The sequence below is a fragment of the Eschrichtius robustus genome, chromosome 2 (assembly GCF_028021215.1).
Source record: "Eschrichtius robustus isolate mEscRob2 chromosome 2, mEscRob2.pri, whole genome shotgun sequence".
Lineage (NCBI taxonomy): Eukaryota > Metazoa > Chordata > Mammalia > Artiodactyla > Eschrichtiidae > Eschrichtius > Eschrichtius robustus.
The window spans coordinates 11,625,277-11,641,044 of NC_090825.1; the positions used below are offsets into that span (position 1 = coordinate 11,625,277).

General features: G+C 39.3%; 1 protein-coding gene across 10 annotated transcripts in view; it reads right to left on the reverse strand.

Moving 5' to 3' along the window:
- DNAH5 (dynein axonemal heavy chain 5) overlaps window positions 1-15,768 on the reverse strand; it is a 246,554-nt gene that overhangs the window by 119,469 nt on the left and 111,317 nt on the right. For all 10 annotated transcript variants that reach the window (XM_068535147.1, XM_068535146.1, XM_068535148.1 and 7 more), the window contains 6 exons: window positions 14,484-14,637; window positions 12,707-12,870; window positions 11,433-11,589; window positions 7,713-7,925; window positions 6,748-6,972; window positions 5,169-5,341 (listed from right to left, as the gene is read on the reverse strand). In XM_068535147.1, the coding sequence (XP_068391248.1) occupies window positions 5,169-5,341; window positions 6,748-6,972; window positions 7,713-7,925; window positions 11,433-11,589; window positions 12,707-12,870; window positions 14,484-14,637 (1,086 nt within the window). The remainder of the gene's footprint in view (window positions 1-5,168; window positions 5,342-6,747; window positions 6,973-7,712; window positions 7,926-11,432; window positions 11,590-12,706; window positions 12,871-14,483; window positions 14,638-15,768) is intronic.

Consider the following 15,768-nt stretch of genomic DNA (forward strand, 5'->3'; position numbering starts at 1 on the left):
GGACTCAGAAAGGTTAGCTGTCTTGGCCAAGACCACACAACCCAATGGCCAAGACCCAGGTATAACTCACGGAAGCTGTGAGAATATGTCAGAGAAAGAACACATGGCGTGAGGCCTGTCTACGTTTTTTTTTTTTTTTTTTGGCCACACTGCGTGGCTTGTGGGATGTTAGTTCCCCAACTGGGGATCAAACCCAGGTCCTCTACAGTGAGAGCGCAGAGTCCTAACCACTGGACCACCAGGGAATTCCCCTGTTTACATTTCTTATCAAGAAGAGGAGATGTCTCCATCAGCCTTCAATTTCTGCTGCCCTCGGTCTTAAGTGATAGCAGTACAGCAAGTCCCCTACATACGAACCTTAAAGTTGCGAACTTTCAAAGATGCGAACGTGCGTTCCATCAACATCAGGCATGAGTGGAATTGCAGCTCGCCCTCCGTCTCCTATCGCTGACGATCCTTCAGCTCTACCATCTCCCACCTCCTCTCCCTCCTCCAGTCAGTAACTCTATTTGCCTGTTCACTCGATGCCAGCCCCTGGATGCCAGCTGTTGTACTGTACTTTTCAAGGTACTGTACTGTAAGATTAAACATGGTTTCTTTATTTTTTGTGTTTGTTTGTTTTTTACGTATTATTTGTGTGAAAAGTATTATAAATCTATTACAGTACAGTACTATATAGCCGATTGTGTTAGTTGGGTACCTAGGCTAACTTTGCTGGACTTACGAACAAATTGGACTTACAAACGTGCTCTCGGAATGGAACTCATTTGTATGTAGGGGACTTACTGTAGTAAGAAAGATTCCAGACTTCTCGACTTGTGCTCAGAAGTAGAAGGAAGGCCTGGTCATGAAAAATACCATGAGCTTTTAGAAAAAGGCACTATATGTTTTTAGCATATTTATTGACTATTTTATCATCTGAAATATCTGCAACTCCATCCAAATGATGTCACGTTTCCCAGAGACTAGCGCTATCAACATTGTTGAATTTTCACAGGGCAGTCAGTGAAAAGCTGACAAGATGTCAAGGCCTCTGGCCTTTGTTTTATTCAAGTATTAATCTTAGTGAGGAATTATTTTGTAAAAAGGCAGCCAATCTTGCAATGCAATCCCAATGACCAGCAAAAAATGGTGACTCACTCCTCCCATAATCAACTTAGAGAAGAACAAACAAGTGAACATTTAGAGTGAAACAGGGGGAAACAAACTTTAGAATCACCTCCACTTACATACTTTGCTTTTAAAGTTCTCAAGGTTTTTGATACAGAAATATATACAAGATAATGAATACAGTGAAAGAATCAAGTTGCAAAAAAGTTTGTATAACCTGATACCTATATGTGAAAGTTAAAAAGAATTTTGACATATAAGCATTTGAAATTTCTTAGAAAATAAACTACTAATCATTTTGAAAAATAGAAAAATTTTCCCCTCATACTTTCAACTTCATATCTTTAGGTACTATTTAATTTTTTCACCACAAAGATGTGACTTTGAAAATAAACATTTCTTCATTCATTTGGGAAATTTTATTTAGTACCTATTATGGAACAGAACTGTTCCTGGAGCAGTGAATAAATCACAGGAAGTCTATACCTGAAAGAGCTGATATCCTAAAGGAAGGAAATAGACTATTTAAAAGTAGAAAACAGGAAAAATAAAGCTGGTTAGGAGGGTTCAGGAGTGTGGGGCTTGCTGCTTCAGACGTGTCAGGTCCAAAGACCCATGTGCAATGACATTCAATCGGAGACCTGGAGAAGAGGAAGTGAGCTATGCCAGTATCGAAGGGAAAAGGGTTCCCGGTTAAGGCAACAGCAAGTGCAAGGGTCCTGAGGCAGCAGTGTGCTGAGACTGTTCAAGGAACAGTCAAGGAGCAAGTAGCTGGAGCTCATTGAGGAAGGAGAAAGAGTAGCAGGGATCAGATCATGGCAGGTCTTATAGGCCAATGTAAGGACACTGGCTTTTACTTTGGGTGAGATGGAAAGACAGTGGAGATCAAGGCAAAGGGATGACAGGATCTGACTTATATTCCAGTGTCTGAATTGAGAGGCAATGGCAGAAGCAGGAAACCAGATAAAAGACTATTGCAGTCATCCAGCCTAGACATTATGGCGGCTTGGACTAACATGATAACAGCAGAGGGGAGAAAAGTGGTCACGTCCTAAGAGAGCTCTGAAAGTGGTGGTGACCAAACTTGATGATAGATTGGATAATAAAGTGAGAGAAAGAAAGGCATCAAGGATGCTCCAAGGATTTTGGCTTGAGCAGCTGAAGGATGGAATTGCCATTGGCCAAGCCGAAGAACAGGGCAGTTTTGTGGGGGGAAAATCAAACGTAAGTGTGAATTCCCAGTAAGCATCCAAGAAAACATGTCACATAGGCAAGTGAATGTATGTGTCTGGAGTTCAAGGGAGAAGCCCTGTCAGGGTGCAGAGATTGGGGAGTCCACATCGAGATGATATTTAAAGCCATGTGAGATCACCTGAGGAGTGAGTGATGGAGAAGAGCCTTGGTGCGTTCAGTGATTAGGGGTCAAGAAGATGAAGAGGAGCCAGTAGGAGATGGTCTGACGGGACAGCCAGAACAAGAGGAACTAGGTGAATATTGTGTCCTGGAAGCCACAGGAAGAAAGTGTATCAAAAAGGAGACAGCGATCACCTGTGCAAATGCCGCTGACTAGTCAAGGAAGGTCAGAACTAGAAATGACCATTGGATTTAGCAACATGAGGCTCTGGGTGACTGCCCTACCGGGGGAAGAAAGTGTGACGTGCAGAATAATGGTCCCCCGAAGATATCCACATCCCAATCCCTGGAACTTGCAAATATGTTACCTTACACAGCTAAAGGGACTTTGCAGATGCAATTAATGTGAAAGGCCTTGAGATGGGGAGATTATCCTGGATTACGCAGTGGACCCCATCTAATCTCATGAGTCCTTAAAAGGGGAAGAGGGAGGCGGAAGAGTGGGTCAGAGACATGAGACGGGAAAAGGAAAAGAGACTGGAAGCATGAAGGAGCCTCAACCCATGGTTGTGGCTGTGAAGATGAAGGAAGGGGCCACAAGCCAAGGAATACGGCAGCCTCCAGACGCTGGGAACAGCCCTCAGCTGACAGTCCGCAGGGAAGTGGGGACATAGGTCCTGCAACCACAAGAAAAAGAATTCTGCCAACAAACTAAAAAGCAAAAAGCAGATTCTCCCCTAGAGACTCCAGGAGGGACCACAGTCCTGCTGACACCTGATGTTAGTCCAGCAAGGTGTGCGTCACATTTCTGACGTATGCGACTGTGAAATAATTCGTGTTGTTTAAGCTTCTAAACGTGTGGTCATTTGTTATGAAAGCAACAGAAAACTAATACATAGAACCTGAACGGTGTGAATTCAAGGTAAAATAGACAGAAAAAACTGTGATTTTGAGGCGTTTTGATGGGAGTACAGAAATGGGAGGGAAACTAGAGGATTCACGGTAGGATTTCCTTTCTGGAAGCCATGATAGCACATTGTACGTTGATGAGAATGATCCAGTGGAAAGTGAAAATTGATGATGTTCCCAGAGAGAAAATAACTGTTTCAGTGGAAGGTGTTGGCTTTGGATGGCAGCACAAAACCCATCCCTGAAACCAGGAGAGAAAGTGGACAGCATAAGGATAGGGGGCTTGGTTGGCAGACATGATGGTGGGGAATGAGCGCAGGTCCTCTCCTGTGGTAGCATCTATCTTCTCAGTAAAACAGGAAATGGGGCCTTCGGTCGAGAGAGGAAGGGAGGGGAATGCTTGAGGATTGACAGGAGGGAAGGTGTGAAATAGCTGTTACAAGTGTTTCAAGGAATTCTCCACATTTTGTCATTATTCACCTCTGCACTTCAAAACAAAGAGAACTCCAAAAAAACATCTAAAAGCATCCAGTAGAAACCATCTTTTGTAGGAAATAAATGTATGGTTACCAGGGGATATGGGGGGAGGGATAAATCGGGAGATTGGGATTGATATACACACACTACTATTGACATATATAAAATAGATAACTAATAAGAACCTAGTGTGTAGCACGGGGAAGTCTACTCAGTACTCTGTAACGGCCTATATGGAAAAGAATCTAAAACAAGAGTGGATATATGTATATGTACAACTAATTCACTTTGCTGTACACCTGAAACTAACATCTGTAAATCAACTATACTCCAATAAAAATTTAAAAAAAAAATCATCTTTAATGAGACATAAGAAGGAATATGGAGTGTATGAAGACAAAGAAAATGTGAGGAGAAAAGGACAGTAAAATCTTCTGCTACTCCTCAATCCTCAGGTAAAAGTGAGCATTTCATTCAGTATCACGACTGAGCCGAAGGAAAAATCTCACAGACGGGGCTATTACGTCAAACTTTCATACTTTGTCCGATAATATTTTCAATCTAATAGCCCAGGGGTTCATCCTGTGAAAATGGTTGATATTCAGCTTTAGCTTCTCCTTAGGCCCAATGTTGATTTTAACACTCAGCCATTTTGTCTAACATTAAGTATTCAAAGCATCCCTGAACAGCACATATAAAATTAGCTGATGCCACAAAGCTCAAATTAAACTAAATGAATCACAGGCTATTAGCCATGGAGGAAGGACCCCTGGAGATAACCTAGTATGTCTTACAGATGAGGAAACTGAGTCCAGGGAAATTGCATGGCAGCTCTGGCTAACACAGTTGGTAAATAACAGGCAGAGGGCAGGACAGGTCAATGTCCACTCCATCACGGTTCACCAATGTTCATACTCAATTTCCTTCCTGCTAAAAAACCACCTTTATTGTCTCTGTAATGACAATAAGTGCCACAGTCCCCTAAAGCAGCCCTCAAAGCCCATGGTGATTTGAACCTACTGATACATAGCGATTAATTTGCTTTTTTCCCATTTGATGTCCACGGAGGTCATTTAAACTTAGACTCTATAAGACTGAAGGCAAAGGAAGCAAAGTCTGTTTTAGTCACAAACCTACTAAATCCCATGTGGAGACATGTGTGTAAAGCTAAACATACCGAATGTCGAAGACTTTAATACAAAAGAGCCTGTAAACCCTAAAGAGACCGTCAGCCAAAAATCCCTTGAGCACCTGGAGAGAATTAGAAGGTTGGGGGTGGAGGAGAGAGAGGTTGAGGAGTCACAGAACCCGTCCATCACCTGTCTGTGAGGGGAGTTATAACAAGCCTGTCAGTGCAGCCTAAAAACTCATTCTGGTATATGAACGGCACATCTGTGATGTGAATCATCATCTTGTCGGAATCTTCGTTAAAATAAAATCTGCACTGTTTCAGCCACTCAAAGTCTGTAGGGCTCTTGATATGCATGCGACACTGAAATGCAAAAGGTATGTGTTAAAACTGAGATGAGAACCGCTTATTAACTATACACATTAGCATTCAGGTAGATCATAATGTGAAGTTAATGGAACGCAAAGACAGCCCAACTAATTGGGAGATGTCAACTACATCACCATCCAACCCATTCATTTACTGATCAGCAAAAAAAGATACTTTCAAAGATATGAGAAAAGGAGAAGTCAAGAGAAACTCCTAATTGTGCCCCTCAATTTAAATAACGTGATCTATTTTAAGAGGAAGGCGTTCCTTTCTTAAATTTCACCCTTAAATGTCCAATACCACAGTCCTAACCATGAAATACAACCTATGAAAAAACACATTGGGCTTACAAAGATAGAACTAAACAATCTCATTAGGAAAAAAAGTCACCTCTTATGATTATGATAAAGTACATTCTTGGGTTTTTTTTTTTTAATCCGTTAATTACCCTTCCTAGGATTTGCAGCGGGCCAAAATTTCTAACATCTAAGTGGCAGGTTATTGCCCAGCAATGCTTTTGTCTGAATATTTTTAACCAAAATTTTAAGCCACTTTAATCATTTTTCTTTGACAAATAAGAAATCTCAAATTACCCTGAGCCCTTTATTTCTCATTGAGGCAAACAGTGTGCTTAACTATTAAGAGAGGAGATTAGCACATAACAGCTTGAATGCGTTGCCTTTATTTCCATTACATCAGAACCAATCTTTCATAATCTTTTTTAAATAATGGGGTGAGACACGATCCAGAAAATTATTATGAAAATAAGAGCTTCATGCCTGTTATCTAATGTTGTATTTTATAGTAGAGGACAAATTTCATTTCTTTTCACATTTCCTATTTTCTATAGCTACGAAACTCTCTTTTCCATCCCTGTTCTTTCTTTAAAGACAAAATCCGCATGTCTCCTGAATGTCACAAACTATATTAGGAAAGACCATTTGCAATCAATGACATAAAATGTAGCATAACTTGTTAAAGATGTGATTTATGAAGAGCCTTAAAGGAACTACTAAGCAGTTCTACTAGCAATATCACTTATTATTTCTGTAGCAAGAAACTGGTCATCTTCAATTTAATAACCAAAAGGAGAACAAGACAAATAAAAGCTTTTCAGGATGCTACATGACATTTCAGCATTAAAAATGATCACATAAAGAATTTTAAAATAAAATCTAATTGCCTCCATAACACCTTAGCCGAGATCATTGGAAAATAGCTGAAATTTCAGCTAAAGACTGAAAAGAAAGTCTGACAAACAATCTCTCATCATGAAGATGCTTCTTTGCCTGAATTTTATCTTTTCTTTGAATTCATTCAAACTATTCCCAGTGGGTAAACAAAGATAGTTTCTAGTATTTGCTTTTCTGTATATGCCACAGCATTTGTAAAGCATTTACCAGGTCATCAAAGATATCTCTTTGGTGCACATGAATAGTAATCAAAGTCTCATATTTAACTCGTTCCACGGAACTCAGATCCTTGGTTGTCATGTCTATCAATGTGTTCAGTAGCTCCAGGAAAGACTGATTGGTTTTCTGCATGATTTTTTTATCAAACTTGGCATTTCTAAGAGCCTCTTCTGAATCCCGTGTCCATATCATTTGAATTCCTAGTAATCCAACCTTATGGAAATAAAAAAGGCTTTATGACTGTGTATGGCATATGAATATATTTAAATAGAAATCACAATATAGTAAACAGCTGTGATTATTATGCAAATGTCAGGCCATCCTTGATTACATCAACTTGATGGGTTGTTTCAAAACCTATGGAGACTCTATTCATATTGTTTACCTGACAATTAAGTATATTCAGCCTCATGACATGTCTACAGTTTTTTTCTTCTCATTTTAAGTCATATTTCTCCCTAAATAGATTTTAAGTTACTGGTAGGGAAAGAATACGTCTTAAACCTACTTTCCCCAAACTAACACAGGGTTTACACATAGTAGACACAAAATCTCTATTGATCACATGACTAAGAAAACATCATTTTCTGTATTTTATTGCTGAAACATATTTCTCATTTTTCTGGTAAAACACACTCAGTACATTCTATGATTTATGTACTGAAGAGATTCAGTAGGAAAAAAAATATTTTAAGTTAAAGAAAACATATCAAATATCTCAATAGCACAAATATATATATATTTATAAATATATATGTATAGATACAGATAGATAACACCAAATAATCTGTAGTTGAAATCTTTAAGCTTATCTATATTTAACAAATCCTAATGAAAATCTTAATATTGGTCTAGAGTTAAATTATAGGCAGTTGTGTACTTTACAATAGACAACATCTGAGATCTAAAATGACTATTCTATAAAAAATACTTTCCAATTTCAATACACTGACCTGAGCAGGGAAGGAAGAAAGAAATTCAATCAGTTGGAAACCTGTTTCTTGAATATTTGCAGCTGCCTGGCGAATCACAAGATGTAATGAGGCCTGAGATTCCTCCAAGAGAGAATTAAGCCAAACTTCCACATTGCCCTCTGCCATCACGGGTTTATCCAATTCAATCGTCTCACCCTCTCGAGAGGAAACTGACAGAATGCGATCATAGATCTGTGTTAGAAGCCGAAAAAGAAGCTATATTTACACAAAGAATTGAATTCCTCCATTGCCCTCTTGTCAATGTTATCCTTCCTGTAGAAAGTTAAGCCACATTTTATAAAATAAAAGGCAAAGTATGATACAAAATCAATTCCAAAACAATTTTTTAAAAAGCTATCCATGAAATCGAAAAGGGAATACTAAATCAATTTCAAGTAGTCTATACCGGAGAGGGGAAAACTTGTTTTCGAAGAGAAATGTTCAATACAAATGTGATAATCAAAAAAATCTCTAAAGTTTCCCAAGATGAAATAGGACTCTCTAAGCCCCTGTCATCCACACCACGAGATTATCAAGTTGACATTAGCAATGACCTGGTAAAAATGATCAATGCAAACATCTCACAAGGTAATTCCAGTTCTATACGAAACACTGTGCTCTTTACAGGAGCTGTTGGCTGCACGTAATATATTCTAATGCAAACCCAGCTCCTAGTCTGGTCATTTCACTTCAATTTTCATGCAGTATGGCATAATGAGAATATGTGGAGTATTTGGAATTCTAAAATACGGTTCAAATGGTGCTGTGCTATTCACTGACCTTCCGATGTTGGAAGACACATCTCGGAGACTAAATTTCTTGCTTCTATTTAGTCATTAAAAATCATGCCTGTCCTACTTCCCAACTCACCTTACAGGCCACTCATGCCAGTTATACAAAATACAGTTGGCCCTCCATATCCACGGTTTCTGAATCCACAAACTCAACCAACCTCTGATCAATATTTGAACAAAAAAAATTCCAGAAAGTTCCAAAAAGCAAAACTTGAATTTGCCACATGCTGGCAACTATTTACATAACCTTTACATTGTATTGTATTATAAGTAATCTAGAAACCATGTGTAGGTATATCCAAATATTACAGTATTTTATATGAGACTTAAGCCTCCACAGATTTTGGTATCTGCTGGGGTCCTGGAACCAATCCTCCCCACAGACACCAAGGAACAACTGTGATGCAAACTATAAAGTAAATGCAAATGTTTGTTGTTGTTTTGTTCTCTAGTAAGTGGAATATTGTTCCCTTGGGCCCAGATTTAGTCTGTGTTAATGAAATCCTCCTTAGTTGTCACAGAAGTGATCTACCAAGAAGCTAGTGAGCCTTAAGTTTCAGGGCCCCTCACTTGCACAGACCCTTCTAGGTCCTGAATATAAATTCGTATGTATAATTTTATAAGATTTAGGACCCACAAAACCAGGATCTGCCCCTGGCTGTAGAAACCTTCTGGTAGGAACAGCAACTAGAAAAAAAAAAAAAAAAAAAAAGCAATGCTATTTATTTTTAAGAAGTAATTGCTATGAACAGAGGCTGAAAATGAGGAAGTTTCAATTATCTTCAATGTACAATCAGACAATAAGAAGCTTCACTCTAAGACCATTAAGTCCTGGTGCTAAAGCAGAAGGATTTGAGGAAAACATCAAGAAGAACTTCCTGGGTAATTCAATGCCCTCTTTCAACCCATGCATCCAGTAGATCTACAAGAAAGATCAATTTTTAAACCATTCAATCCATACGGTCTTCTCTTTCTCTCCACCCACCCCCTTTATTGTAGCAACTCAGCCTTTTCCATCCTGACTTTGCAATAACTTTCAAAACTGGTTTCCTTGCCCCCTTCCATTCTGCCTCCTACTCTGAGCCAGAGGCTCTTTCTGAAACACAAATCAGGTCACTGCTCTGCTGAAAACCTCCCACGCCTTTTGTCACGTTCATGATGAAGTACATTCCACAGTGTGATGCACTTGGCCTTCTGGAATATGGTCCATGCCTCCTTCTCCCTCTTTTCCCTTTGCTCATTACCCCATGTTGTGGGTTAAATTGTCTCCTCCAAAAATATATATTGAAGCCCCAACCCCTAGTACCTGTGAGTGGGACCTGATTTGGAAATGGGGTGTTTGAAGATGCAATCAAGTTAAGATGAGGTCATCTTGGATGCTGGTGGACCAGAATCCAATGACCTTAGAAGAAGAAGGAAATTTAGACACAGACACACAGGAGAATGTCAAGTGAAGACGAAGGTGGAGATCAAAGTGATGTGTCTGCAAGACAAGGAACACCAAGGATTGCTGACCACCACTGGGAACTAGGAGACAGGCACTAAACAGACTCTCCTGCAGAGCCTCCGGTCGGAACCAACCCTGCCAACACCTTAGTCTGGATGTCTAGCCTCCGGAACTGTGAGAGAATAATTTTCTGTTGTTTTAATCCATGGAAGCCCTAGGAAAGTAATACACTCCCTCACATACCCACACTTCTGACATCCTAGACTGCCCACACCTCCGGGCCGTTGCACTTGCCCTTCCTCTGGCCAGACGTGCGTCCCTTCCCCACTTGCCTGGCTATGTTCCACTCACCTTCAAAAAATCAGTTCAAACACCACATTCTCCTGCAGGAAGCTTTCTCTTACACCCCTTATACCCAGGTTAGGGCTCCCTGGTGGGCATTTCCATGCTCCTTGTGCATCACACAAACACAGCAAGTCAAAAATATCGATGGTTTAATTGCCAAATTTCTCTTGAATGTTGTACTGCATAAAAACAACTGCAGTATGGATTGCGATATATTCTTCCTTGGAACCCCAGGACTGGCATCATGCCTGGCACACAGCGAGGGGCTCGAACTTAAATGACTGGCATTTAATGGCCTCCAATGGACTAGCTCTACCACTGCATGAGCTGCACTCTGTAGACCCCAGCAGAGCACGAGATCCCTGAGGATGGTATATTCCCATTGTTAAGCACAACATCTAGTCCATGGTATTTGCTCAACAGATGCAAATTGCATGCTGGGATGAATAAATAAATGATACTAAGGTTTGTATGAAACACCACAAGGGGAACTGAATATGTTATCCAACTGGAAGGGTCACTTTTTTTAGGGAATTTGGGGTAAAGGGGTAGATTAGACAATATCTTTTGGCAGCTGGGCAAATGTAGTCTTCCTCATGTTGGAGAACTTCTTTTGGGTCCCATACAACTCCATGATTCTAGAAACTTGTTGGGAGTGTTTAAAAAAAAAAAAAAAAAGGAAAGAAAAGGTTTTCAATGGAGTATGATGAAAAACATGGAGGACCATCATGCCAAAAACATCCGAAGCCTGATTACAACCATCAAGTCACTGTGGCAATTCTGTTCAGTCAAGGCACTATTTGATGAGCAATTTGTTCCTTTGTTTTGTTGAATTTCTAAACAGTTAACTTGGCATGTGAATCTATGAATGCTACATACAAAGCATTCCTAATCACATTTAAACTATTTGTTATTCAAATCTACACTCTGGATATTAAGAAGTCACATAGTTCTGAAGGCAAATTGGGCCCAAAAGTATCTTTTTAGTCATCGGGTGATATTTAATGGACAGGGAAGTAAATCTTTGTAAACACTATCGGAGAGCAATTTAATAAAGACAGCTGAGATTCTAAGATACCTAAATTGCTGGCCAGCAATTAGAATTAGGCAAACCTTTTCATGGAACTTGACCGTTTTGATGTTGTCAAACACATTCAGCAAATGGGCTTGTATAGTGTGTGTGTCTGATGCCTGCCCCAGAATCTCCAGAAGAGCAGGGTCCGAGACGAAGAAGAACCGAGGAAAGCAAAGCCGTTTTTTCTCCAAGTACCTAAGTGGGGAGGAAAAGATAAACTTCATAAGCACACAAAACAGGTCTCTCTAGGAATAAATTAATCTGGATGGGAAAAAGGGAAAAGACTTTGAGAGAATCTAATTTTCCCACACTGTTCAATGTTTTTGTTTTGTTCTCTGTTTTTTTTAATTTTTTTTCATTACTAATTTTGCCAAGTGGGAGTCCATATTCTGATTGGGAGACTATTTTTTTCCAGAATTGATAGAATTTCCTCATTTTTCACAAGTATAATGTATACATTTGACTTAACCTGGAAATATTTGTACTTTCTCTGTAGAAGACAGGAAAATTTACACACAGGGAGTCTTTTGGTTTTGTGTTTGTTTTATTTTGTTTGCAAGCACAGTGCTATGTCAGCTAAAGGCTGACAATTCCAATTCTTAGGATTGTATCTTAAAAGAATCCAATGAATCTATCACTGAAGCAGAAACAAAATCCAGCTGCGTGGAAGGAAGGATCTGGACACTGTCCTCTGCCTCGAGGAGTTACAAAAACCCAGTGAATGTTTGTTCTTCCTATGATCACCCTACTTTGCTGCACTTTTGTTTCCATATTTAACATATTTCTACTTAGTGATTTTATCGTGATTAGCCAAAGGGCAAGAAAATTATTTATTACTCTTGGGAGTTCCTCCAGCCTCCATATATGTAAGTGTGGGTGTGGGTGTGGGTGTGTCAGTGTATATCGCTAGGTATTAGATTAGGCTCTTATTTGTGTATAATCTTGACTGCTTGTATATACTACACACTGTTCATATTGTTCTTGGTTGAGTATAATGAAATATTTTGCTTCTTCAGATGTTTGTCCAAGAAGGAGATCAGAAAAACAGGTATATTGATTTTAAAAACAAGGTCTGTATGAGAATATTTACAAGCTCCTGTCCCAATGATGGAAGAAGCCATAAATCCTATCATTTCAACATCAGAGGAAATCTAGTAACTGCTTGGAGAGACGATAAGGCTCCAAACTATCAGTTTTATCTATGCCACAACGTTAGACATGAATTGAGTCTAAGCAAAAGAACACCCATTTGGCTAATCCTGTCTCGTGTCTCCGGTCCCTTTCATCTCTAGGATGCTTAGAGTGAACTTACCCAGTAAGGGATTTCTGGCAGATTTCCAACTGGTCCAGCAAGTGTGGTAACAGCTGCCCCATGGTCTCATCTCCAACACAACACTGAACCACACTGGGCATCTCATGTGCCCGAGTCATGATCTTCACCCAGGATTTATCTATGTTGGAAAAGCGCTTGGCCTCCTATGAGCACAAGGTAACAAAGCACACTTGGACACGTCTGCGGTCCCAAGGACAGAGTGTCTCACATACCTCCCGCTGAGGTCAGACTTGTAACCGTTCTGGATACCCTGTGCATACATGAAATATCACACATGTTCTATTCCAATTCTCCTTGGGCCTTTTGCACCATAGCGGCCCCTTTCTTAAATAAGAATCTTTAGCTCAACCCTGGGACTCACATTATGTTAACTAAAAGCAGGAAGCAGGTATAAAAATAATAATACAAATTGGGAGATTGGGATTGACATATACACCCTACTATATATAAAATAGATAACTAGTAAGAACCTACTGTATAGCACAGGGAATTCTACTCAATACTCTGTAATGGCCTATACGGGAAAAGAATCTAAAAAAAAGAGTGGATATATGTATACGTATAATTGATTCACTTTGCTGTATACCTGAAACTAACATAGCATTGTAAATCAACTATAGTCCAATAAATATTTAAAAATAATAATAATAATAATACAACACAAGATAATTTGGGAGAAAAGCACCCTCCCAACTGTTTTCAATTACCTCCAAATTAAGTGAATCTTATGTTTTTCAAGTTTTCTACACTGAGCATTGAATTATTTGTGTATTTAGAAAACAAACATTTAAAAATAAGATACAAAATTAATTATAGTGTGACCCTAATATTCTGAAATTTTTAAAAATAGGTTTTTTAGGAAAAATGGAAAATGTGCAGATTAATTTGAGAGAGTAGGAACTGTGATTTTCTTCCTTAAAACTTTCTGTATTTTACCAATGAGCACATACTATCAAATATGAGAGCAAGAAACTCCACCTAGCTCCTTCAATATTGTATGTGAAAGTTTCCATTAAGTCCAATTTGAGACTCTTCACCCATCAAGAAGAAAAACACACCCAAATATAAAAGAAAAATAAATACCTAAAATTATAATGTATGGATACATTTCACTGGTAGCCAAAAAATAAATCGGCTAACGGGTCTGCCCTCTATAATTAAACTGAAAACTAACCAAAGAGAAAGCTAAGGAAACCTAAGTGAAGAGAACACTCAACATAATCAGGCTTCCAAAACTCAAATTTATCGTTAACACGTTATAATTTAGCAAACAATTTAAGGCAATTGGATAAGAATCCTTGAGTTTTTTCTTGCAGACTTCCACCCCATTTTACAGTACAGATATAATTGGGTATATTGTAGAGTGTGAGTTATTTTAAACTGTCAGTAGTAGAGAACAAATTATCCTACCACTGTCAAGATAACCACTCTATAATTCTGCACTGTTCCAAGTTCCACCTTCAAATTAGCTGAAGAAGTATATCAATTATGCAAGCATTCATTCTTTGTTTTTTAACCCTCCATTTCCTATAAAACTTCACGGTTTTGAAGCGTTCTTCCTCTCATTTTCACGCCCCTCTTTTCCACAATTACCCTCTCTCTCTCTGAAGAACAGCTGGACAGCAACAACCAAAAGATTGCAGAAGGGGTGGCTCGATGGAGGTTGAAATTTATTGCATTTTTAAGGGCATTCTGAGTTATTAGATAGTTCTCTAAGTTTAAAAACCGAATGAAATCGTAAAGAAATTTCGAAGACCTTGGGAAGCTGCTTGGCAATGTCTCCTCCTACAAAGACGGCTTCTAAGTAAATCCACAAGTTTTGCACCATCATCCAATTCTCAATGATGTCTGTTGAGTTGGAAAGGTATTGCACCCACTTTTGAATCTGGCCTTTGAATGGCATATTGTACCTAAAACGAGAAATACGTTCAGAATTTGTTTTTTTAGTTTTTTTGTTTTTATTGTTGTTGTTTTCAAACTAAAGAGGTTTTTAAAAAATCCTGATTTTCACCTATTTCTTCACAACTTTGATTATGTTGCTGGCTTTTAAAATGACGCTACCAAGTGATTCATTCCTCACCATATACTGGGCATTGTTAAACCGACATTTTCCCTCTTGACCCAGGGCATAGAGAAGTGGGAGATGTATCATCTAAGCGTTAGACTTGACTCCACCCAGCTGCTGGAACAGTATCATTCTGGTCATTGTTGCTGTCGTCAAGGGAATAACATTCTCTCCACTGAGCTTCTGTGCCTATTCCGTGGAGTCTCTTGTTTTTCATGTAATGTGGAGCCATTACAGAGCCGTTGGCAGGGACTGAACAACAAATTCAGTTTTCAAATATGATACTATCTGGACTCTCTCTTTAGCCTGCCCTCTTCTGAGCCTCTTTCCAACTTCCCATCCACTTCTGTCTACCCCACTCATGTCTGTGTGTACATGTATGCATGAGGCTTTCTGCATGGACACACATAAAGCCTGAGAGCCACTTTTCTTCCTCTCTCATAGTTAATCTATCTTCCCTTTTTCCTCGTGAGGCAGAAACAGACAGTGGTCCCCCAATATCTTTTTCTCCTTCTTCTTTAGATATAGAACCCCGTTTCTACCTAGACTCATAGCTGCCCAGTTAAAATACTGAATTTCCCAGCCTCCTTTGCAGCAATGTGCGGTCCCGGGATTAAGCTCCACATCAATATTTCTCAACCCTAGCTGCACATTCTAATTATCCGATAAATATTAAAAAACTACCAGTACCTTAAAACAAAACAAACAAAAAAAAAACCTACCAATACCTGCCTGGATCCCACCCCTAGGAACTTTGATTCGATCAGTCTGGGATGTGGCCCAGGCTTTGGGATTTTTTAAAGTTCCTTAGGTGTGTCTAGTGTGTAGCCAAGTCTGAAAACCACTCTTCCGGATGGGAAGTGAGCAGCAGCATTGGATGTACGGGGTAGAAGGAGGAGAAGGGCTACACCTGGTAAAGATGGAGAGTGAGCCAGACAAAGCTTGGGTCCCCGGTGATGTGGTAGAGTCCACACTC